The sequence below is a fragment of the Gobius niger genome (genome assembly GCF_951799975.1).
Source record: "Gobius niger genome assembly, chromosome: 15".
NCBI classification, from domain to species: domain Eukaryota; kingdom Metazoa; phylum Chordata; class Actinopteri; order Gobiiformes; family Gobiidae; genus Gobius; species Gobius niger.
In genome coordinates, this window is record NC_136866.1 from 8,736,977 (window position 1) to 8,763,225 (window position 26,249).

At 45.9% G+C, this 26,249-nt stretch overlaps 1 protein-coding gene across 1 annotated transcript; it reads left to right on the plus strand.

The window, feature by feature from the left end:
- The first annotated feature begins 1,013 nt into the window (after positions 1–1,013).
- Positions 1,014–26,033, plus strand: LOC306974412 (prospero homeobox protein 1-like). Its single transcript, XM_079571648.1, has 5 exons — positions 1,014–1,035; positions 2,926–4,964; positions 8,367–8,474; positions 13,598–13,792; positions 25,188–26,033. The coding sequence occupies exons 2-5, from the start codon at positions 2,991–2,993 to the stop codon at positions 25,371–25,373; spliced, it is 2,463 nt and encodes an 820-aa protein (XP_079427774.1). The 5' UTR covers positions 1,014–1,035; positions 2,926–2,990; the 3' UTR covers positions 25,374–26,033.
- Positions 26,034–26,249: the final 216 nt, after the last annotated feature.

Sequence of the window (26,249 nt, forward strand, 5' to 3'; positions counted from 1 at the left end):
GAAATAAACATGCGCGCCAGTTTTGCACCTGAGAGCAAATGCGTACGTTTTTATAGACCTATTTGAATGCATACACAGTTGATACAAAAATAATGCATTATGTATATTTTATTTTTGTTTAGATTAAGAGTCGGTGATCTTGAACAAAATAGCGTAACTTACTCATCTCTTAATGGGAAGAAAGTTGATTGATATTAACTCTGCCTTTGTGTGGTCAGTCGGTGCATTTAATAACGACACGTAGCCTACCACAACTGGACACCGGTGTTTTGTGAAGACATCCATAACTACCCCTTTCCTTCCCCCCTCTCCCTCTTGTTCTGCCCCTCTTTTCTCCCTCTCTCTCCCTCTCTCTCTCTCTCTCTGTGTGTCTCTCTCTCTCTTTCACTCAAGTCCCGTTGTGTGGTCAAGTTCAGTGCGTCGTCCTCCGGCCCCGTACCGAGGAAGGATTCTTATTGGTTCGCTCGCCTCTCTTACATCACCGGGACGCTTCATGACGCGCACGTCTTCCTGTTTCCTTCTGCCGCGTCTTAAAGTGAATCTTTTTAGTGGCCGAGGAGCGCTCCTGCACCACAGTACCTCTTGCATCCCACGCGGTCCGTATCGGAGGATAGAGGGGCGATCGGACGCGTGACACTCGCTCCAATCCACTTTGTCGGGGGCACTTTGTCCAGCTCTTTGAAAAAAAAATATATATATACCCATCCTTCCACGGGGAAACTTCCCTTTTTGACGCCTTTTGGGAGTTTGAGACAGTCCTCTGGTCGTTTTTAAAGGTGAGTAACCTTGTCCTCGCGCCGTGCCTCCCGTGTGTGCCATGCCTTGCCGTGCGTAAAACAAACAAATAAACCCATTCTTCTCATCAACATCCAATTTGGCGTCCGTACGGGGCATTATTTGCTTGTGTTGCCGTCCGCTCGGATCCTGGCTGAGAGCTGAGTGAGCAGCGGTGGGTTTTTTATTGCAAGGATGATTCGCGTAGCCCAGCCTTCCTCATCACAGCGCAGATTGGAGAGTTGGTTTACACGTATTGAAGTAAGTTTGGAAAGAGTGCGATTCGGCGACTCGAAAACTGGACGGAAATGTTGTACTTTGAGTTTGATGTAGCACCGGCAAACCATTTTATTCTCATTTGAGTGGACTGAATTTATTGGATGTTGTGCGTGACATTTGATGATTTGGCTCAGTCGTCTTGCTGTTGTGGAGATGTGTTGTGTTTCGTGATTGTATTCTGAGCGATTAATGTGGCAAATTTGTTCTTTTGAGCTCGGATACAACAACAAAAATACGCGTGAATGCGTTAGAAATGAGGTGTGTGAACTTTTCTGATGTAGAATCTTTTACATGTTTTGAAAGTGCAGATTTGACTCTTTGAGAAAACAAGTGAGATTAATCACAAAGTATAGTTTTAAGTGACTGTGAGTGACAAAGCGTGCGAGTGCGCATGAGCAACAGTCAGAGGACAGGTGCACTGACTCTGGAGACAGGTGCTAAAGACTCTCGTGCTCATTGTCAAGTTTCTGAGGCAATAAGTCACTTTTACCCCTAAGTCAACTCCTCTGAACGTCCCATCACGTCTGATAATAGGCACAAAGCCATTTGTGTTTCATTTGATAAAACTTATGTTGCTTTCTAAAGAGAGAAGAAAATCATTTTATTTGTGTGGATGTATGAGGCATAGTGTCTTTCTTAATTTTGCATGTGACACTACAAATCACAAGATGAGTATAAATCAACTCACTTGAAAAGTTATTAGCCGGAATAACAGACAAATTTAACACTTTTAAAACGTTTTATTGACTTATAAAAAGTAAGTAATAAGTAAAATCAAATAAGGGACTGGTGAGAAAAAGGCATGTTCTGATATGTGTTTAAAAGTTCTCTCTTTATATCCTTCTGCTTTTGGAATGCTCTAGAATGAACCCTTTTGCCATTCTGAAGAACTACCTGCATCACAGCTGTGACATTTTACCTTTATATTTTATACTTGACTTTTCAGTGGAATTCCTGAGTGGGATGGGGTTCACACTAACCCTGTTGCTTACTGCTGCTCACACCGTTATTGATGCGAGTCTGTACTGACAAAACGTTTTGCTTTCAGAGGAGCATTAGGGTTTTTGTAAGAGCGCTTTAGGTTGTTCCTTGCCAGAGTTGACCCCCTTGACCTATTCATTTAAGCAGAATTAACTACCCTTGCCAGATGAAAAGACAAACAAAAAACCCAGAAGTGAGCTCACGCTGGCACCAAAATCAATAGGCCTATTTTGTGCTTCTTTTATGTGTCACTTTCCCCTTTGCCTCCAATATGACGGCCATATTGATTATTGTCAGCTCACTACTCTAATTTAGAAAAAACATTACCAACACAAATAATTATATAGCTTTATAACTCTACAACTTGAAGCCTGTGTGAGTTTATGCAGTCATTAAAGCTATTCAGAAATTAAAAAACAGATAATTTGAATTAAGTTCCTGTTACATTTCTCCATCTCAGACTCAGACTGTAATTATTTATTTATTTAGTTAATTGTCCCTGTGCGGGCTCAAGCGCCCGTATATGTAAATGAGGACAACTACTTAAGTAATTATCATAATTTTATGCAGCTTTGTGCTCCGTGGGAACTGGTTCAGTGTCTCGTGGCTTGTAACAGGGGAAAGGATAAAATGTAGGACTTTGCCCTGGAATGTCAAGCAAAGGCCTAATTCTAACCCCCTCTCGCCTGTTCCCCGCACACCTCTGAGGTGCATCCAAGCAACTGTTCTCGGCCTTACACCGTAGAAAAAGCTAATGTTAAATAATTCCAAGACTAACCAGGTCTCTACCCATTGTTAAATCTTTTTTTTTTGCATGTTTAGATATAAGTGTTATGTTATATTACAGTGGTTGGCAATGGTGACTGACACATCTATAAACTCTGTCCACAGGAACAGGAAAGGCTTTGATCAAGGGGAGTGACTTGCGGGATATGGCACTATAGCCGCAGCACGTGATGCCGGACCATGACAGCGACTCCCTTCTGAACAGACAGACCAAACGAAGACGCGTGGACATCGGTGTGAAGAGGACAGTAGGCAGCATAGCCTCCACAGGAGTAACCACTGCAGATAGCATTGCTCGCGCCAAAGCAGCCATTTTCAGTGCCATGAACTCTCTGAGCTCTCACTCTCACCACGGATCAGACACAGACTCCATGGATTGCTCAGTAGTGCAGCCACACGGTGGGCCTGGCGTAGTGTCAGCGAGCGACAGTGAGTCCAAGTCTAATGTACTGCGAAAGCTGCTGAAGAGGGCTAACTCATACGAAGATGCCATGATGCCCTTCCCTGGTACCACTATTATCTCTCAGCTTCTCAAGAATAACATGGCAAAGAATGGAGGAGGGCATGAGCGCGGAGACAGATGTGATAGGGATGTGGGCTTCTCCAACTCAGGGCTCTCCAATACAAGTTCAGAGGCACCCCAAGAAGATGCATGTAGTAACTCCTCCCAGGACAGCACCCCACAGGAGTGCTTGTCACCATTTGGCCGTCCTCCTGGCCTGGGCGCCTTTGACATTGAGCGTCTTAATGATGAACACCTGCGTGCCAAGCGAGCCCGCGTAGAGAACATTATTCGTGGCATGAGCCACTCACCGAATGTGGTGGTCCCTGCATCATCCCGACATGAGCGTGATCATGATATTGATGTAGACCGGGACATGGAGTTAGACTGCCCACCCCTTAACTCCCAGCAGCAGGCCCCCAGCAGCCCCCGGGGCGGGGAGGTGTGCAACAGCAACCGAGAGAACAAGCGCAAGCAGCGCCTGCCTCAGCAACAGCAGCAGAGTTTCACACAACTCGTGTGTCAAAGGAAGGAACAGAAACAAGAAGAGCGTAGACAACTCAAGCTGCAGCTGGAAGACATGCAGAAGCAGCTGCGGCAGCTCCAAGAGAAGTTCTTTCAGATCTATGACTCAACAGACGACTCTGAGCACAATGAGCTCCACAATGATCTTCATAATGACATAGGAAACATGTCTGAGGACAGTCCGGTCCGTTCCGACAATGGTGCTGATGAGAGAGGTGGAGAGGACTTACGCTCAGACAATGAGATGTCTGACCTGGACCCTGGTCATTTCCTGGACAGGGCCAGGGCACTACTTCAGGGACAAGCTCTACTGGATGGAGACAAGCCAAGGAGAGAGGGACTGGGACGCAAAGGCCCAATGCACACTGAAGGAAAACACCTGGCTGAAACGCTGAAGCAGGAACTCAACTCAGCGATGACCCAAGTAGTGGACACAGTGGTCAAAGTGTTCGCCAAGCCTCCACGCCCCACACCCCAACAAGCCTTTCCCCCTATCTCCATTCCTCCAGAGAGGTTTCCCCCTACAGTTAATGGAGACAATCCTAACTTCCACACAGCTAACCAGCGCCTGCAGTGCTTTGGTGACGTCATCATTCCCAATCCTCTGGACTCATTTGCCAGTATACCAGGCCTGCCAGGAGCAGCCAATGACCAAACAGAGGCTCTGCCTTTAGTTGTGAGGAAGACGCCCAGTGAACACCACCACCACCACCACCACCAGTCCTCTGCTGTAGGGGCCCACGGTGGGCATCACCACCCTGCCCTTCACCCCTCCTCACTATCTGCCTCTATGGGCTTCAGCCCCCCATCTTTCAGGCACCCATTTCCCATTCCACTTTTAGGTTATCCCTTTCAGAGCCCCCTGGGAGCACCCCAAGGTTATGGAGGGAAAGACCGCTCCTCACCTGATTCCATGGACCTGTCCAGAGAAACAACCAGCCTGCGGACCAAGATGGCGTCTGGTCACCACCACTTGGGTCACCACCACCACCACCACCGCTCCCTTTCACCGGCACATCCAGGCAGCACAGCCGAATCGCTGTCTTTGTCCCTCATCAAATCTGAGTGCAGCGACCTCCAAGACATGGCCGACATCTCGCCCTACTCAGGCAGCAATGTATCCTTTTACACAGTAATAACTAATGGATAAATAGGTGAATCTAACTTCTAACTTGTTATACCTTTCTATTCAAAATAAGAAAAATACATTGGTGAATCACCTTTTCAATTCCCTCACTGTTTTTCTTTTGTCATTTCTACTGCTTTTGCATATTTATTTACACCCATACAATACATCTTCCTTCGCATACTCTAGACCACCTTTTCAACCATCTTCAACCTCAAATACTTTAAAAGCTCACTTATAAACATCAGATCCTCATGACATTTTCTGCCCCAATTCCTTTTATAAAACTGGTCACAGTGAAGGAAGTAGATAGTATAATGAAACTTGGCTAACAATGGTCTTGTATAGCCTCCCTTATAGTTAACCCCAGAGTGCCCCAACCGTGCCCTGCAGATAAAGAGGCTATGCCCTGTGGGAGGCTCAAATTGAACCCCCTGGAGACTCAAGAGTAACATTCAGTCCCTTCTCTGTTTCTGCGATACCACCTTGGCCTTGCACTTTTTAAACGTTTTCATTGTGTCTCTGGTTATTGCTTGTTTGGCTAATCCAGTCTGCTTAAGTAATGAGTCAGGAGAATATTCTGTACTTTACACCAGAGCTGTGTTGCTTTGCTTGGTGCTTGTCTGTTTCCAGGTGTAGTATCTGTGTTTGTTTGTCACTAAAGGTTCGCCTGAGGACTCGGTAAAGATGTATATTTATGATTGCTTGTGTTTTCCCTCTTCCTTATCACCCATCGCTGTTGTAAAAGGCCTGCAATCATTGTCGTCTCTTTTTTCTTTTTTTCATTTCATAAAGATCTGTCAACAGCCTGGGGGGCCCTTCGGCTGTTGCTTGGCAGCCGAATACTTCTTTTTTTGTTTTCTCTCCCTGTACAACCACCGCCCCCCTCCCCCCTGTTCTTTCTTTGAAGCGGACGTTAACAGGTGTTTGCAGCGAGCTGTTTATCTTTCATTACCTCGCCTTGTCTTGTCTTCTGACCCAAGGGTGAACGCTTTCCAGAGATCCATAATCCTTTGCTTCTACTAGTTCCCGATGGAGGGATGAAAAGAGAAAAGGGAGATAGACATACATGCACTGAGAGAAAGTAGACAACAATCAAACAATAAGCACATATGCCAGATGCTGTGGCTTTCATTGAACCATTTACACATTCCAGGCCCTTTCAGGTGTACATCTCTGATTTAAAATCACACACACACACACACATATATATATATATATATATATATATATATATATATATATATATATATATATATATATATATATATATATTTATATTATATATATATATATATATATATTTATATATATATGATTTTATCTTCTTTTCTTCTTGTGCCAAAGTTGACCGTTGATTGAACTTTGTAAGTTTCATCTTTGAGTTTTAGAAGTCAGGGACGGTTTGACATTTTATGGGGTGCGTTCAAGTTCAGCAGCTCGAGCAATCTGGGGAGCAGATGGCTGCTATCAATTTCCACATTTGTTCTCCGCCTGACTCCAAATATTCTTGTCCTTACACCTGAAATTAGGAAGAGGAGCAGCTATTTTCCCTCTCATGACTTTGTGCTTTGGGGAAGTGTTGCGGGAATGATGATGTCTTGTCAGATGTGGCATGCGAACAGTGGGCCAGCTGGTGTGAGTGCACCATCATGACAAAATAATAGTCCTGCACGCCACCCCTAAGTCCAATCACAATTACATTTGCAAGCTGTGAGTGAATTGAAAATGAAAATGCCTCATTAGGTGATACGAAGCGTCTTAATTGTCCGCTGAAAGGGAATGATGTTGCATTCAGGGTTAAAACCAAAATCGCTTTGTTTTAAAATCATTTGTAATTTAGCTGTGAAGAAAAATTGTTAATCCTAATTAAATTTGCAAAAACAAATAATTCTTAGAGTAAACGTTTTCACTCAAATAATCCAGCTAGTCTCACTGAAAGGCTCCTTTTACTCTGCGCTCAGCCTGTGTGTGAGCAGCCATTGTGTTGGTCCACTTGCAGCAGATGGTGTGGTGTGGAGAGTGAAGTGCTGCTCTTTTGGCCAGGCCTGACAGAGTAACATCGCTCTGCCAGGGTTTCCCCACAAGACCCTCGCTGCGCAGACAACCACTGTCTCCCTCCTATTCTGTGAATCACATAAAGTAGACAGGCTCTTTAAGGAGCCAGCCCGGTGTGGCCCAACATTTTCTGGCTTAGCCATGTAACCCTGGGGCCAAGGGCAATCCAATCTCACAGCTGATGCCTCCTTCCGACTCTATAGTTACAGCTACATCTGGACACTTGACTGATTTTAACGATCAGAGCCATCCCTGTAGATCATAAATAACGTCACCCAATGTATTTTGTCCAGTCAAGTGTAAACAGTCTTCATAAAAACTTAGGGCTGCACCTAGTGTGTAATTTAAAGCCCTGTATAGCCTCTAGTTGATATAAACCCTTGTTGAAATAGACTCAGGTTTTCATGTGCGTCCCGCCCCCCATCCCAGAGCTCCTTTCAATGTCTTCTTCACCAGATTGATATTATCAGATGCATTATACGGCTGTTAATTCACCATGGAAATGGCTTGGGCCGTTCAGTGGCGCAGATGTGCTCTGGTCCCCCCAATCTCTGGCTCTGTCCAAAGGCTCACAGAAGCCTCTTTCTCCTTCTCCTCCTCCTTCGTGTGCTCCTCCGAGGCTTTGGCAGAGGCAGAGCGCCTGGGGGGCAGGGGTGGAGCACCGGGAGGAGGGGGGTGTAATTGAAGGTTGGAACCATGCTCTCCCTCAAGGTGCCCCCACAGCCCATCTCCATCGTCTTCAATCCAAGCCATCCATTAAGAAGACGAGGCCTCTGACATGCATTTCGAGATGGCCTGAGAAGGTTGCACACATCACTCAGTCCTACCTCACACAGATATAGTTTGGGCATTGATATTAAGCCAACAACACACTGTCATATACGGAGTTGGCACATGCTGTAGCCAAGCCATTAGGCATTCTTGCCCGTCATTGGCGTTAACTGCTGTCTTTGTCTGTGATATGCAAATGTCTCGCTTTTTCTTCTTCCATTTTAGGGTGGAGGTTAGCGCAGGGTGTAGGCAAAGACTTACTTTGACTGTGAAATGAGCCTCCTTATGTAAAAAGCAGAGTGGCGCCGGCCAGCGTTTTTATTTACCGTGACACTTACACCTGATACGAGCTATTCTAATCACAAGCAAATGTCCCTGCCTTGGTGCACTGTCTTCATACGCCCGTCAGCATCGAGGCTTGAAAGAAATTTGGTTGTCCTTCATGCGAATGCCATTTTCTTGTGAATCCTGCTGCTAATCATTAACAGAATAAATAAACCTAAACAAATACATGTGTTTGAGCTACTACCTCCCTCTATTTATCCTTAATAGCAGCTATTTCAGATCCAAGAGGGCCTCTCCCCCAATCACCTGAAGAAGGCTAAGCTGATGTTTTTCTACACTCGCTATCCCAGCTCCAATATGTTGAAGATGTTCTTCTCTGATGTAAAGGTGAGTCTTTTGCTGTTTTTTCCCACTGTCTTTCTCTTACTAACTTTAAAAAAATATACTTAACACAAGTTTTAAAGACAACATTAGCTTCGGTTACTGCAGACAAAGTAGGCTTCTGTCTCGGAATAATGTCCTTCCCCCATTTGCCAAGTTATGGTTTTATGCAAAAGATGGAAGAAGAGGAAGTTTACATGAAGCGGCCAGTGAGGGTTGGGCAGGGCAGACATGAGTGCGACGTGAGTGCTTCTCTATGAAGTGCACAGACGGTAGTTGGACAAAGCGTTCGCCGTACTGAGGACCTCCGAAAAATAAAACAGTGAACAATGTCTCTGCAGCACAAACAGCAACACAATAGCCGACGTTGTGTCTGACCGAGTTTTTGCACATTTTGTTGTTGTTTGCGCACCCCTCTTGGACCATACGGAGGGGTAAACACTGTGACAGATCCAGGCCATCTTATTCAAATCAGAAGATAAAGGTTCTCTTTTCTCCCAGCTGCCCCCACTTGGAAACCAGTGCCACCCACCTCATCTCACATTGTCACACGTCTATCTCTTGTATGATTGGTCTCAAACTAAAAGCAGGGTCGCTGCCGGCAGGAATGTTGCTTGATTCTATAGATTTATTTCACAATGTCTGTGCAGTGTGGACATTTTTAAGTCATAAATTCATTTCGATCTAGAGTTCGTGGCCAGTTGATTGACGTGTTGGCCTCTTCTCCAAGAGTCTCATGAGATACTGTAACAAGGCAAGATAGTTAAGGGGATTATGAGCCAGATCAGATTGTTTATGTTTTCAGTGGAGGACAATAGGCGACATGTTAGCAGACATGTATGGGAATGAGAGTGACTATCTAATTAGATGCAGTGTGGCCTCTTGAAGTCTTGACGTAAGTCTTCACTAATCAGACCTGTGCTGTAAGGGGCCTAATGAACGTGGGAAGTGGGTTGACCCGACAACTGCGGGACGCCGCCATTCACTTTCTCCCTCATTAAGCTCTTTTTAAGACTATTAAGAAGTTCTTAACTCCTGGTGTTTGGTCAAATGTTTTGACAGGTGTCATTATTTCAGCGATCTAAACCAGGGCATGCATTGAAGACTTTTACATTGTCTTGATGCAGCGCAAGTAATTAGAGCAGATTAAATAATTAGTGCTAAATTAAATAAGTCTTCCTTTTATACGTGAGCTGTGACTGTGAAGGAGTTTTACAAAAGTCATACTGAACTGAGCAAAAGTCATTAGATGGGATTTTAAAGGGGATATGAACAAAACTGAGCAAATCTGTAGGAGTTACAGAATAATCCACAAAGGCTCTTTCTAAAAAGTTGGAGAACCACTGCCTTATAACTAAGAATGAAAAAGATTCAACCAAAGTAGTAGTATTTGTTCTTATATTGATTAAAACTCTCTTGAAAGTAAATATCAACCACTTATGGTATTCAACAGCGATTCACAAAAATAAGCAAAATTTTAAAGCGCCTCTAGTAAACAGGAATTAAAACTTAAAACCAATAGTAGCCCTCTCTCTACATTTGGGCCAGCCGTGTGCTGTGGAATAACAGGGGTCAGTAGGGTTCCTCCTGCCTCTAAATGCCATTCCTTCTCTTTTCTTTTCTTTTTTTTCGCTGATGCTGTGGCGTGGTATGTGCGCATCGTCGGGCCCGGGTGTGCGAGAGAAAGGCGAAGCGAGCCACTGGATTTGAGTCGCCGCAGCAACAAAAGCTCACTTTCCAGGGCGGCTTTTTGTGTGTGGTCAGCCAATAGGCAGCCAGAGATTATCTCCCACAATTCACTCCTGCGAAAACAGGAAGAGGTGGAAAAGCCCTGATGACTGTGAAGGGGCTTATGATAGTGGCAGAGGAGAGCGGTGCTTCGCTGTCATTCTGTCCCCGTCTCTGCGCTTGTTCTGGATGTGACCGAATACTCTGAGGTCATCTGTAGACTTTGGGCTTCATGTTCAGTCAACTCAGAGACAATTAATAAGATACTTTATAGAGCAGTGGAATTATAACTTTCCGCTTTCACCAAATCATGTGTCATCAACAGAACATTACTTTTATTGAATGTGTGTGTGTTGACAAAGCTTCTATACCCTCCAGAACTGTCTTTTACCCCCTTAACATCAACCAAACCACCCACAGTAGCGGCTGAGCGAAGGCTGCTTGAGAGTTTTCCTATTCTGGACTTAAGTGCGTCCCGCTGCATGTCCAGGACGCGGGTCTATATCTTGCACTGCCGGCTCTAAGTGCTGACCTTTCACAGCCTCTTGAGTGTGAGTGTGAGAAACGCTCTCTCCCTGTCCCTCTCTCCCTCTCTCTCATCTGCCCCTCGGTCGCCCGGCCCGAACCGCACGCACACACACCCGCTCGCACACCCGCTCGCACACCCGCTCGCACACCCGCTCGCACACATGTATTTTCCGTGGTGTCTTTGCTGACTGACCCCTGCCAGCCCTGATTAAGGAGCCGCAGTGATGTGCGCCTTTGAACCGATTACCGCCCTTTTTTTTCCTTTTTTTTTTTGCACTGAGCGCTCTTGTCCTCCGCAGCTATCGGGGGGTCTTTTGTACCCCACCAGCAACTTAATGAACCAAGACTGCTGGAAGCTACGGGGGCACTTGCCAAAAAACAAATTCCCCGGGGCGCCTCATTTGGGAGTACAACATCATTTAGCTTGTTTAGCAGCAGCTACAGTAAATATTGTATCTTTTGTTAAGCTTCAGTCAGGAGGTGCTGGCTGGGGAGGATGCGTCTTCACAAAAAAAGAAAAAAAAAAAAGGCCTGTCAGTCTCATAAAGTAATCCTTGTTCAAAGTGAAAAATGCCTGTGTCACTTGCAGCGTTGACACTTAAGGTCTGGAGCTTGAAGGATGGCAACACTTTCGCCGACTTTAATCTTACTACGAGCTCGCGGCGGCTATATGCTAACCCGCGCCTTCCGCCAATTCACTCAACCCAGGCAGGAGAATTTCCAAACACAGGCGAGGCTTAGCGGGTGAAAAGAGTTTTGCGCTCCGTCACATCGCACTGTCTGCTACATTGTGTGTGTTTAAGAATAGCCCGGGCCCGCAGCTGATGTAGTATTTGTAAGTGTCAGTAGTTTGTTTGTTCGACGCTCCCGTGTCACGACCCCAGCTTGCTGACTGCTCACGTTCCGGACCCCCCATCAACCCCCCCCCCCTCCCCCTGTCACTCCCCGATCACACCCCCCTCCCTCCCCCCGAGCATCAAAACACCATTGTCCGACGGGCCTGACCTGCACCGTCCTCCTCCTCCCTCCTCTCGTTTTCACATTTATGCTCGCCACGCACTTTAGGGCCATGCAACTATCCCTCCTCTGCCCTGTACACACACACACACACACACACACACACACACGCACATGCACACACGCACATGCCTCGCCAAACAATGTCAGGCAGACTTATGCTTTCGACATTATGTCATCCCCAAAATGGCACTGCCCCCTCTGTCTCCTCTATACCACCCCTTTCCACCTTGAACCAACTATTCCTAACTTCCTGTGTCTCTCGCTACATGTGCAGATCCATCTTCACACACACATGTTTATTTCTGACTGCGGTGCCAGATTGTGGACTGCATATGTTGTGTGTGTGTGTGTGTATGTGCTGAACAATGACCAGCGCCTAATCTCCATGTCAAAACCACTCGGCCTCCCCAGCGAGTCGTCCGCTCAGCGTTTAGTAGTGTTTTGTCCCCCCATTCTTCACCACAAAGAGAGCAGAGGGGAGAAAGTGAACGCCTCTATTAAGAGATGTCTGTGTACTTTAGGATTGAGCTAATAGAAGAGTTTAAGGCTTATACAAAAGTAGAAATCTAAAGGGTAAAGGGCAATAAAATGTTGTATGTTATTATTTTACAATATCATCATGAAAGTTGATTAATAAAACTAAACTCTATACTATATTTTTGCAATCATATATCCATTCATCATAAAGTAGCAGATAAACAGATGCAACCAGCTTTTAAATAGGATATGCCAATATTTTTCAGAAGCAATCACCCCGAAATCCCAGCTGTTTTTATATTATGTACGCGAGTATTGCGGTGTATTTTACTGTGGCCAGTGGAGGCAGTTATCACCGCCCCCCGAGGGCCTTATCTCTTGCTCTGGATGTTTAGACAGTTTGTTTTCACTGCTTAGACCAGGCGGAAAAAAAGCACTGGGATCGTCCCGGGCTCCTAATAGGTTTACCTCGCCCCATTGAGTCCAGCGGAGCGGCACAGATCACATTGCCCCGTCTCTGTCTCTTCCTTGGTCTCTTTCTGTCCCGCTCTCCTTCGGACTTCTTCCCCGGCTGCGAGGGGAAAACAGAAAGAGTGTAATTGTTGAATGGGGTTAAGTACATGTTACTCTCCCCCCCCCCCTTTCCCTCCCTCCCTCCTCCCCCCCATAGGCCAAGACAGCTTCAGATGATGACTTAATCGTTTTCCTGGTCAATTATGTGTTTGCGGTGGCCCCCCTCCACCTCTGCCTCGGTGGTGGGGTTATGATCGGGGGGAGGTCTGATCCCAGCGGGGGCAGATGAACCGCACACACCTCCTCCTCCTGAGCTGTCCAAATGAATGTCTCTATTATCCGCTCTCACTCCGGTGCGATATTCGGCTTTTGCTGCAAAATTGGATCGTTTCTCCACATTTTTCACTTGAGAACCAAAATGCTAATAATGTGAAATATATTCTTGGACATTTCCTGAGTAAACTTTTAAAGTGACTCAAAACAATAAGGGAAAGAAGTTGACAGAAAGCATGAGGAGAGTTTTTTCATAATAAAACAAATATGTGCGGCTTTTACCAACATGGTTCATGAATGTAGTTAAGATGAACGTTTTAAATAAACTTTTGCTCAGATTTTCCACTCCAGTATCATTTAACAATCAAAGATCTCCCATTGTCTCCTCCAAACTCCAAACCAAATGCTGTTGCTGTCACAGATATGGCTGTAGACGCGACGATTAAAAAGCGTCATGACAACGATCGAGAGTGATCAAAGTTCAGATCGTGATTTCGCTTAATTGCTCAGCCTAAGACTATTCGTTTTCACTCAGACACCAATCAACTCACAATAATCCATTCCCATGTTTGCTTTCTGTCTGATTTCAGTTCAACCGCTGCATCACGTCCCAGCTGATCAAGTGGTTCAGTAACTTCAGGGAGTTCTACTACATCCAGATGGAGAAGTTTGCCCGGCAGTCCATCAACGACGGAGTGACCGGGACGGACGAACTGGGCGTCAGCCGCGACTGCGAGCTGTTCCGGGCCCTCAACATGCACTACAACAAGGCCAACGACTTCGAGGTACGCGCGAGATACTATGAGACCAAACCATTCTAAATGTGTGCGCTTGGAGGCAAAACGCTGCTGAAAATAATGCCGTCCTTATGGGAAGGCTTGTATTACACCTGATACTTCAAGGTGCTGATAGCGTAGGGTGACACCATCTCCCTCCCTGTGTCCTTTCCCAGTCAAGTTCACGTCGCCTATAGATACTGACACACTCCTGACGATGTATGTGGCAATTCAGCAGCGCTCGTAATAGAAACATACATACATCCCTATTCTCTATCACTGTTCATTACCTATGCCTGATCGGTTCATCATCATGGGCTCATGGGAAAACCTCATACACCACTGCACTATTACTATTTTACTTTTACGTAATGGTTCCAGTGACATTTTCACAAAATTTCTTTGAGATAAGTGACACATACAACTGCCAGGAACTTGAGTCCAAAGAGGAAGAAACCACTTTGCTGGTTGTACCTCTTCCCCACTGTCTAATTCCTTTTTTGTGGTTTACTGTGCATGCATAGGTGTATTTGAGAGCCGCATATAACTTCCCTGTCCTCATTTTCCTCTCGTGTGTATACCTACACGTCTTCCAGTTCATTATATACAATACGTCGCTAATTCTCAGTAGACAGCCTCACCTTTATCGTATGTCGTTTGTCACACTTCTCCTTTACTCTGTCAAAGTCGAGGGTGGGGGGTGTGGGAGCAGTCGTCCTGGGTTTTATTCTGAAGAAACACTTTGTCCGTATATTGTAAGTGAGCGCTCGTGGGTGTTTTGTTGTTGCTGCAGTTCCCTGTGTCCTGTTCACCTCGAAGGGTACAGCCGTCCCTTGGACCGGCCTGGCATGCTGGCAAAGCATTTCTCCAGCGCTTATGTGTGTGTGTGAGAGAGTGTGTGTGTGTGTGTGTGTGTGTGTCACTTTGAGGGGGGGATCTCACTGTTATCAAGGTTAAGCGTCCTACTGTTTTACTGAGAGGAAAAAGGGGGGAGGAATAGATGGATAGATAGGGGAAAGAGGGTGAGAGCTCGGAGACAAAGGGATGACGGTGGGGCAGGGAGGGATGAGAGGAACAGGGAATTGTGGGTAAAGAAACAGAGGAGAGAAGGAAGTGCCCTTGCGAGCGCTGGGACTTCTGTAGCACTCACATTTAAAGTGGTGCCGCTTCTGTTCGCCGCGGTTTAGGGTCTGTCTCTAGATGCTTTATTCGTCCGCTGGGGCCGGCCACGTGCACACACACTCCCCCACATCCATCTTCAGCCCTCTTCGGGGAGGCTTTGAGCGAACGGGACACACCACAACTCTTGTATGGTTAAAATGTTTTTATGTTTGCGGACTGAACTGACTAAACCATTGCTAAAGCATGTTCGAACCAGGGAGAAAAAAAAAAACACTTTTCAGTAATTCTGGAGCAACAAGAGCTAAAGCAGGATGTGGCTTTAAAACTACAAGTTGCAGATGCAGCTCCTCTTCTTATTACAAGGCGATCCGAAATGGAGTCTTGAAGTGTCCTCTCCGCTAGGTTTCATTTTTCATAATCCTGGAACCGGCTTCTCTTTTCATATCAAATTATCCTTTGTACACCCCCCCCTCCACAAAGGATATCCATTTTGGCGAACTAAACACTTAACGCTGTTTAAGAACTCCCACTGACATCAAAGTCTACGTGTTTGTTTGCTAGTAAAAACAAATGCAAATGTAAAGAGTAGACGGCACTACCCTTTTGCATGGGCATTAAAGGGTATATGCACTAGCTTCCTTAATAAAACAACTCTAATCCCACTTTTTAGTCACACAGAACTGTCCGCTTTGTTGTTCTAACATGTCAGGGGCTCTTGATATTTCTAATGCCAAATCATTTTCATTCAACAACCTTCTTTGTATAAGCCGTAAAGTTCACCCTCCTGACAAGACCATCATTCTTCGCTTGTTACCAGGAAGCTACTGTTGAGCCGGGCTTAAGTGGAACAGCCCGATTTGCATACATAAATGTGAAAATTTGCAAGAAGACAGGCCGAGAGGAAAAGAGTGCGTGGCCAGGTGAATAAGTCTTCTGTTGGCCGCGGAGGAGAGAAACCAGAGGAGGGAGGCGGAGGGCGTTTTGCATATTAAGGTTTTTTTTGCCGGGCAGGTGTCTGGGAGATACAGGAGCTGATTACCACAAGGAAAATTTGCCCAGCGATGCAAATTTTAACTCCCCTTGACAAACTAACTGCCTTGTGAGCGAGAAGGGCGCTCGTCATAGAAGAGCGCCGGCAAACAAGTTTATGAGGAAGTATGGGGGCGCCAACAAACTGGCCTGCAGACATAACTGCCGTATAATAATAATATCACTTGGAAATTACGTTAAAGCTCTGAGCTATATTCCGGAACGTTGAGATGAGTGTCATTGAACGCTATGTTTGTGTAAATGCCAACCAGCCAATGGAGTTGTCCCTCACTTGTCAAACTGGTCTATCTGAATTTTTGGATTAACATCGCAAACTTCTAGACAGTTAACGGGCATCGCAGTTTTTACTCTAATAATGCAGCCACATTTTCATAAACTAAAAAGCCCCAGTGGCTTTCAGTACAACAGCACACTTTCCCCCTAAAATCCTGCCTCTTATGGGTTCAAGTGGTGCCATCACACATCCTGAGTCCACCATTTCTCTCCTGTCTATGGAGCTAATGTGGGAGTTATTAGCGTTAGCCCGTGTGGGTGCGTGGGCCCTGAACCATTGAGGCGTTTGTGTGGGAATTTAGCGGAGTCTTGTGAAGGTGCGCGGAGACGTTTGTTATATTTCTTCTGTTTGCGCGGGTGACTCACTGAGGTAGTGTGTATCAGGATGCCCCTTAGGCCTTATTTTTTTGGTAGCGCTCTCTCTTTCTCTCTCTCCCTCTACCCCACCTACTCCACTTCCTCCATCTCCTCTACCTGCCTCCTGCGCCACCACTTGAAACAGGAGCCTACGCACATTCAGCAAGCCCAGCGCGCACACAAATCCAACAGTAGGTTTTCCCTTTGCCAGATTTCTGCATCATCAAAGTCCCGTCCACCTTGGTTACTTGCTTGGAAAGACTATGTCCTCTGTTTGCACGTCTGTGGCCTTTCTTGTTTGATGCTAATCTGCTCTGTCACTGTGCTGGCCTAATACACAGCCCCAGCTCCTCTTTTGTGGCAATTGTTCTCAACTTTTTTTTTTTCCCCTTCCGTTTCACTCGTCCGCGCTTCCTTCTGTCGCCTCTTTCGCGCTTTCATCCTCCTCTTTTGCATGTCTTCCATCCTCTCCATTAGGAAGTTTTAACAGCGTAATTGTCACATTGCTTCTGGCACAATGAACACCATCGGTAATTAAAGAGCCTGCCGTTAATTACCTAGACCCCGGCTTTTTTGCGTTCCTCTATTTCTCAAGCCCCCCTCCTGGTTTTTCAACCCTTCTCTTCTATCTTTTCTGCTCATCAAAGTCTTCGGGGGAAAAAAGCAAGCCTTGACTTTGAGCGGTCGTCCGCTTTCATGTGAGGACTCAAGTGAAAAATCTGGCTTCAGTGTGTCCTGTGTCTTTGAAGCCCTGCAATGACAACACACTCATCATCTTTCATAAGACAAGAATGTGTGCGACCCCGCTAATAGTGTGGGACACACACACACAAAGAGGTGGGGTTCAATGACGATGATGGCTCTGGGAAACTCTCAGATTTCTGTAAGGCAAAGTTTTCAGTGTTGGGGACCTCTCCTCCCTAGAGTAGAAGCTCCTATGATGTTTGAAAAAAACGCTCGGACGCACAGGTGTTCACAGTCCATGAACACGATCAAGGGGACCATACAAAATGTTACTGTTTGGGGTTTTCGTTTGTTCAAAACAAATGCATTGGTTATCTACATAAAGCAAACTCAAACTTTTTGGAACCGGGGACTCATTAGTTACTAAGCAGATAAAACCCCAAGGACTCCTGAAAGTCATAATCAGAATTTATGATTGGGATAATTGTTTCCATCACTAATTATGAGCGTACAAAATTAGTTTTTGAAATAAAATATGAGTGAATTCTAATGGGGGAGGTTCTGGGTCCCCTTACATGGCTCAGATCCCCAGAGGTCCAGATCATGTAGAAAGAATAGAATTTGAGTCAAAAGGTAGAGCTCAAAATGATCATTTCTTGTGGAAATCCCTCCGGCAGCTGGAATGGGCTGAACTTACAAACGGGCTGTTAACTACTGTGTAATATAACACAGCTGGTAATAAATGTATTACAGCCCCACGTGCAAAACAGGATTGGAAGTCGTGCTGTACTCTGGTTTTCCTCGTGTGTACAAGTCCAACCGCACCTCCATGCACTTGTGTTGTGACACCAAACACCTTTTGAAGTCTCACTTATCTTGATCCAAGTTATTGTTCACTTTTCCCTCACTCAGCTCGTCTTTCTGTCACATGTCCTTTCTTCTCCTCTCTCTCTCCGTCTCTCTTCCTCTCCTAAAACTCTCTCCATCCATTACGAGAGCCACAGAGAGCTGAGAGCAGATGCTGTCTGTCCAACCGCCGTGCCCCGTTGCATTGTGCGCTTCACCTCTCCTTCCCCCTCGTCTCCCCCGGTCCTCCTCTCCACGTCCCACTCGGGGCTCCATTTGTACGCTTCCCGTCCCGCGAACGCAAATGTCTCCTGCCTCCTCCTTCTCCTCTTTCTTCCTTGTCTTCTTATTGGCATGAGAAGGTGGGGGGGGGGGTTTGCAAAAAAAACGTGTGCGTGACCCGATTTTGACCTCTGGGATTTTCGGGGTGAACGGGTCATCGTCATTGCTCCTGGTGAGAGGAGCGTGTTCGTAAAGATATACTTGAAGAGATGCACAGAGCTGCAGGCGTTCTTGGAGGAGCGATTTGAAACACAAGAAACAAGTACAAGATCCAGAATAAGATGAAACAGTGGCGGCTATAGATTTAGGATCAGAGCGACCAGAAATACAACCGATTTGCCAGCGGGTCAAGAACAAGGCAAGTCTTTCCTCCACATGCCTCCTATTTCTTCAATCGCCCACTGTCTCTCTCGAGTGCGATACATACATATGCATTTATCATAAGCTGTACAGTAGACGACAAACAAAGCAACAAGCAGCTCCTGTATTTTGTGTTGGGCCAGTTTAGAAAAGTCTAAAACAATCTTGGCTGCAAATTTCAACATTCGCTTTAATACTATAGGTTCATGTTTATGTGCAGTTGATCTAGTTTCTTCTCAAAAGTGAGGTATAATAACTGCAAATGCGACAATACTGCAATATTTGCTTTGTCGATTGTTACCTCTACATTTCACTTCATTTCAGCGATCATCAGAAATCAATTAATCCTGCCGTTTGACTCTGCGGCCCCCCGCTAGTGTCCGATGACAAAAGGAGAAGGACTAGATAAAGATTATGGCAGGCAGCTAATCTCAGGATATTACCATGTACTTTCATTTGTGAGCAGCTGAATGGCGTTACAATTACCAGGAAGAATTAGCGGCAAGAAAAAGACGCCTGCAAGCGGGATCAGCTGCCGCGAATGGCCGCGGGCGATTGAGGGCCCGCTTTGACGTGTCCTGACAGCTCTTTTCATTCCAGCTCCGTGTGGGTCTTTAAAGGAAAAGAAGCCAATATGAACAGAATAAGTCGCCAAAACAACCGTATAGAGAGGCATCCGCTTCACCAGCCGCACGATTTAGTTCATTACGGCGTCTTATCACCTCGAACCTTGTATATTGTTACATACAGAAATGTTTTTTTTTGTGGCCGTTGCCCCCCAACCAACCCCCCCTCTCCTCCCTCCTCCGTCCCTGGTCACCTTGTGAGGGCCAGCCGGCTCGGTGGCACAGCTGCTGATTATGTCATTATTTCTGCTCTGTTTTGGGTGTGTGTGTGTGTGCGTGTGGAACTAATGGAGCGTGGCAAAGTGGACTCATGCCAAAATGACCAGGGTGTGCATCAGATGTGTCAAAAGAGCCTCTGTCTGTCCCGCTCTCAACGCCGCCCAGCGAGAGAACCGATCGCTCTGATAAGCTCCCCCCTCAAACAGATCTTTAGCTTACTCATGTCTTTTCAACTGCCACACAACCAGAATTTTGTCCTGTACCAAAAAAAAAGCGAGACACTTTCGAGAAGCCGTTGTTGTTGTTGGCGCTGAAACACGATCTCGATACGACCACTGCAAACTTTTCGGACTTGAAGCTGAAATTCCAATAATCGGATGACGTTATGCGCTTTTTCATGTACGTTTTACATGCATCGACTTTTTTTCTTTCTTTTTTTTTCAAATCGTGGCCTCCGTCAATGATCCCTACTCCCTCCTCGCTCGCTCTGCGTTTATTGTCTGGCCGCCCGCCCCTCTGATGCCCCTGGAGCCCGCTATTCTTCCTCGGCCTCCCCATCTCCTCCTCTCCAGATGTCCCGCGCCTATCTTCCAGACGCCACGGCCTTTCTCTTTGCCTTCTGCCTCCTGCTTTCGTAATGTTTCAGAGCCGCACTGACTTTATGACCCCCGGAGGCCCCACCCCCCCACCCCCTCCGCTCACCCAACACTTCAACACCCCACCCCACCCCTCCTTGGCGCTTTCTCAGCTTGTGACTTCCACATGAATTTATAAGTCGGCATAAAGACCCGAGCTGCGATTTCTGAGCCCCCTGCTGTTTATCGTTGTTATACATCTCGAGCTAATCATCGACAGCCAACAAAGAATGGTCTTGCAATGTACGACAACCAAAAAAACAATCAAAATATTAAAAAACGAAAGGATTTCAGTGACAATACTTGATCTATGAATGCCATTTAAGATCACTTGAAGTCCATGAATAGTCCAATGAATGAAATGGATAAAGCCCTCATGCATGTCATGGAGGAAAATGTATGCAAAGCCACTCATTTGAATTAAGGGACAGTCGATCTGTGTGGTAGCTGAGCGAATGGAAGAACAGTCTACACAGCGACTTGATTAGTGCGTTTGGCCCCCCGTCCCTGACCCCTGAGATGGAGGCGCGCCTTGAGAAAAGCCCCATGTGCCGCTACAACAGCTCTCTCAAACACATTACACAAACCACACGCACATGACAAGACCCGCCGCACTCCAAGGCTCCCTGTGAAGTGGACAAGCGCTATTTGCTCAGCTTTGGCGCCTGTTTCCTGTCTCTATTCCACGTGAAAAAGACACCTTGACTTGGCTTTTAACTTTTTTTTTTCTTTCTTTTTTTTTGGTTTGACGATTGATCTCTGGCAAACCGGTGCATATCCATTTTCAAAAGTTTCACAATCCGTCCCAAGTGACCCGACATCTTGTTTTGGTGGCACAGTCTTATCAGTCGCACGGTGGGGCTTGGGGACGGGGGGAAAGGGGTGTAGGAAGAACATGGGTTGTTATTTGCCCAAAGTGACAGTGCGGGCCAAGGGCTTATCGAGGCCTTTGTAGATTATTGATCCTCGCAGATATGAGAGCTCTGGGTATGTGCGTGTTCAGGGTCTGGGAAGTTCTGGCTTGAGTTAGTCAGATGTCACAGTCCATCAGTTTTTGTTGAATTCGTTTAACTGTGAGAAAGACCAGGTCAAAGTGGATATTGTGCCTCTTTCAAAAGTAGCTCATGTTTTAGGAACTTCATTGGGGGAAAAAAGTGATTTGATTTGATTGTTGCACACGTCAGAAATAGACTTATCAAGGCTACAGCGACTTACTTAGAGGCCACTGTAATTGGTTTATAGCAACAGTTTTCATTTCATTAACTCAAAGTGGCAGGTTGTGGCTGAGTGCTCTATAACGGATCAGGAGGGCACGTTTTTGACCATGATAAAGAAAGAACAAAATGGTATAGCCAGGTGATCGACTTGACCTGCCGACTGTCCTAATATGTAACAAAATACATGGGAAGCACTGGCATTCCCAGGCTCATCCGAAAGTTAGGAATTAACCCGGCTGGCGGCGTGAGCCCATGTGTCCCTGCGTTTCATCCTTCAAGGCTGCAGCCCTCCACCGGCACGAACACATGACGCTTGTATAGCCTTATCTTCCAGGGTCTCGTCTTGTTTGGCCAACGCTGTGCAAATAGAAGGTGCAATACATCTCCTGACAGTTCCCAAAAGCGAAGGGCCGAAAACACACGGCCGGGCAAACAAATAGCCAGCCCTGAGTCACCGAGAGGCAGGAGATTTCTCAGGCTTTACAGGTTCACCGGCAGCGGCTTCGTGTGTTCATACCCCTCTAAGTAGATGTTCTATGTTCTTATTTTCAAGCCTGATACTGCTTCAAAGTATTATCATTATTGTAATTGTTGCTGCGTTTTCCTGGAAAATAAGTGTAGTTTTTTTTTTTTTTTAACAGACTGCAGCGTAATAAAATAGAAATAATGGAAAGAGTTCTGGAAACCGTCTGAAGCCAGTGTATAAGAAGAGCACTCGCACAGACATGAGAGTGAGTGTGTAACAGTAGCCTTCAGTGGAGGGGCCCCTTTGGCTACCTTTTTAAACGTTTGTCTAAGCAGTCTTAAGACAGGGGGGTTGCTGCCCAGAATGAATAGCTCCCAGCAAGCCGTCCACAGCCCTCTATTGTCCGCCGTCATATTTTATTATCTCATCAAAAAAAAAGCAGGAAATCCGATTCCCCTCTCTCTGAAAAAAGAGCTTATCCTTCTGTCTCAAAGCAACCTGTCACAGGAGAGGGAGATGCGGGAGCAATGGATGGGGAGTGATTAACAACCTCTGAGCGGCCACTTCCAAGGGAAGTCGCGCGGCCCTCCTTTTGTGGCGCAGGGTTTCTTTTGCATGGCTAAAGAATACAACTGCAGCATCAACACAACCAGCAACTTCCTATAGTTTTCAAGTTGATATGGGGCTCCCTGTTCGATTTGAATTTGCTTTTTGGTAGGGCAGCACAACATGAAGCAACAATATTACACTAAGATCTTCCATTACACATTTTTGCTTTGATTTAAGCATGAAAAGTCCAATTGCACCCTTGAAAAAGCTAGAAATCTAAAAAATATTGCCATTGTTTCTCATATTGTGCAGTCCTTTTGTAAATATAAAGTCTATGTTTGATGTGACACTGACACAACCATCTATTTCCTGACTTGGGACTGACACAAGAAGTAATAGATGGACTTCTGACTTTATTTAGCAAATGACTCCTCTGTGTTCCTCACTCGTGGTCTCTCTATAGTCGCTCACACGCGCTCCATCCCCTTCATCTCGTGTGTTTGTGCTGCCATAATTCGCCACCTCCTTCCTCCCCTCTCTCTCTCTGTGTACATCTGTCCTTTAATTTTGGGCTCTGCTGAGAAGTTGTTCAAAAGCCCTATGAAATATGTATGAAGGATTGTGAGCCATGCGATTGGCCCCATTTACCGGACAGCCCGGGCGAATGAGTGGCCCACACCGGATAATCCCCCACAATGCCCCTGGAACAAAGGCCCAACAGCTGACCCCAGAGAGAGGGAGAGATAAAGTACGGGGCAGGAGGGGGGGGGGAGCGGGACGAGGGAGGGGTCGCGGACAGTTAAGACAGCTCGCTCATTCTCAAAAACAAAAGCTGTGCCGGCAGGGAATAACTGTGCGCTATGTCCAACTGTTAACACTCATAAACGATGTGCGTGTAAGCGGAAATTCTGTTTTTATCGGAACCACAGCCAATAGAGCTTGCCGGGCAATCATTTGTCAAAAAGACTTTATTCTGAAGCTAATATTTTGGTGTGGGTTATTTATTTAGAGTCAGATTTCAAAACATTAGTCAACATTCTCACACAGCTGTCAATCAAATCATTCAGCTGGTACTTTATTTATTGTCTTTTTTCTATTCAAAGTCTAACACACTGTACATACTCACTCACATCTATACAGTACAGTCATTCAGTCATACAGTGAGTCTAATAAGTAGAAAAATGAGATCATCTTAAGTCTTATGCTAAGCTGGAGCTTTCACTTTCTCCTCATCAGCTGTTACCCCTGTCCATCTCCTTAGACCCTCGGGGGGCCCTCCTTCTCTGGCACCGCTCCCTCCTCCCTTACAGCCTCAGTCCCTCGCGCTCTCTCAGTCAAGAGAATCTGAAATACCAATACCCTTTTCTCCTTGACATTGCTTTCTCCTTGCAGTCAGCGTTTTGCTGTCCTTTTATAGTCAAAACGTCAGGAGAAATTCCGCGCAGGAATATTCTTAGTAATGCGGCACTCCCTGCATCCACACCGCTCTGTGCAGCACTTGCTCATTCGGCTCGGCCTTATGGGAAAAGCAGGCGTATACATAGAAACAGAGATGCCCTCACTTCAGGGTCATTGTGCCAGTGTTCCACGTGTGACAGCAACCCAAACAATGAGTTATATCACTTGCATCGCCCCAATGGGGAGTTTAATATTTGGGGTTCTACTTGGCCAAGCTTCTTATTCACGCCTCACCTTTTGGACAGCGACAGAGCACAGGGCATCTCCATTTATCACCTGGAGGGGGGCGGGTTGGGAGGGGGGGGCTTGCGGCGCGGGGTCCCATGAGTGCGTGTGTGTGTGTGTGTGTGTGTGTGTGGGACTACATGGCTGTCTAAGCGCGCGTTACAGTGGCCACTAACCTTGGCGCGTCCTGACACTCCTGATGAGCATCCGCAGGACGCTGGAGGAGCACTGTCAGGCGTTTGGGCACAGAGCGCGCGGTGAGAAAAGCGGGAGGGAGGCAGTCAGCACTATCCCGGCAGGTGACCCCTACGGCTGGGAGACTGCTGGCCCCCAAACCCCGGGCCCGGCCGCCTGCGCGCTGTGGTATATGGCACCGTCACAGTGTCATCTCCGTTGCACTTGGAGGTGGTGTGTGTGTGTGTGTGTGTGTGTGACAGACTGCTGGCTCGGGGGAAGGTGTCACAGATTTTTGCCAGACTAATCATCTCCATAGTGTTAGTGAGCGTGGCTGTCAGGGGCACTAAAGAGGCGGCGTGTCTCCGCACTCCCAAAGCGTTTAGTACTTCCTCTTTCGCCAGCGCGGCTCCTTCACCGCTCCTCGACGCCTCACTCGCAGATTTACAGCGCAACCGTAAAGCCGTCACTCACGTCGGGGTGGCACAGAGGGGAAGTGGAAGAACTGTCCGCCATGTGTGAGAAACCTGAGAGCTTTAGAAGAAGTGGCCACCACCTTGATAAGATTTTAAGGAAGTAGACACTTGCGGGACGATACTTTTATAACTTAAATACATAATGAGACAGTAGCTTTTTTCTTAGCTACTGTCGAGGTTTTTGGATTGATTATATACGCATTTAATTTGACACAGGGGTCTTGATATCACAAATCATAATCACTATAAAAGTTGCCATGTTGTTTTTTATGGTCAAAGTGAAGCCTATTCTAGAGAGAAGTTGTTAATTTCCCCCGTGCGTCACTGTCTATCTTTGCTTTGCCGTGTGTTTTACCGGTGGCTCTCTCTTGTGTCTGTTGCGCAGGTGCCCGACCGCTTCCTGGAGGTGGCGGAGGTCACGCTCAGAGAGTTCTTCAACGCCATCGTGGCCGGGAAAGACGTGGACCCCTCCTGGAAGAAGGCCATCTACAAAGTCATCTGCAAACTGGACAGCGAGGTTCCCGAGGTTTTCAAATCCCCCAACTGCCTCCAGGAGCTGCTACACGAGTAAAAGCGCCATTCCTGCTCCTCCTACTTCTAAACATCCTAATATTATTTATCTGATTTTGAAGATTTCCAATTTTTTCCTTCTGATTTTTTTTTTTTTTTTTGCTTTTTTCCGAATGTATGGAAGTTATGAAGTAGCATTCCCGATTCGAAGGCCTCTGCGGCGATTCCTGAACGAACCTAGCTATTGTGTTGTTCTTATATGATAATTATTACTATTATTATTATTATTTGTTTGTTTTTCATGATTCTGGTGAAATGAAGAGACTTTAATGTTATTGGGTGTTTTATTTACTTTTATGGACTGTGTGAACCCTCATCCGTTTGGCTTGTTGTATGAAAAACTAACTTTAGTTGTGAATGTGTGAATGAGGCCCTCATATACACTGCTAAGAACATAGATTTACCTGAATGAACTGATTTTGAGCAAATTCACTGGACTTCATCGACTGGACATGAGTGACTTGGTCTGCACTGGTCTGTGAGATTTCGATTGCTGAACTGGACCATGTTTTTGGAGTGTGCAACTCTAGGCACTGTGTTAAAGGGGTGTACAATATTTTGATGATTATTATTGTTATAATGTTGTTGTTTATGATTATTATTTGTCAACACTGCTTGCTGAGGATTGGCACTTGGAGATTTTGTTTGTCCCTTATTGCCACTGCAGAAACAAAATAAATTATTACTATTATTATTCTACAAGTTCAGACCTTTTTTTTCTGTATTAAAGTTTTCATTATTTTTTATTTGACATGTTGTTAGTTTAGAACACATCAATAATGACTTTTGATTGAAATAACTTAGTTTAAAGGTGGTGAAATGGGGCTGTGGCATTTACTTTAAGTGCATATGACAGGTTTTAATGCTTTTGAAAATA

What these genes read in the sequence shown, in the direction of transcription:
- LOC306974412 (XM_079571648.1), top strand. Translation starts at nt 2,991, where the DNA reads ATGCCGGACCATGACAGCGACTCCCTTCTGAACAGACAGACCAAACGA. An exon ending in TGTTCTTCTCTGATGTAAAG is followed by an intron (nt 8,475 to 13,597) that starts GTGAGTCTTTTG and finishes GTCTGATTTCAG; the next exon opens with TTCAACCGCTGCATCACGTC. An exon ending in ACAAGGCCAACGACTTCGAG is followed by an intron (nt 13,793 to 25,187) that starts GTACGCGCGAGA and finishes TCTGTTGCGCAG; the next exon opens with GTGCCCGACCGCTTCCTGGA.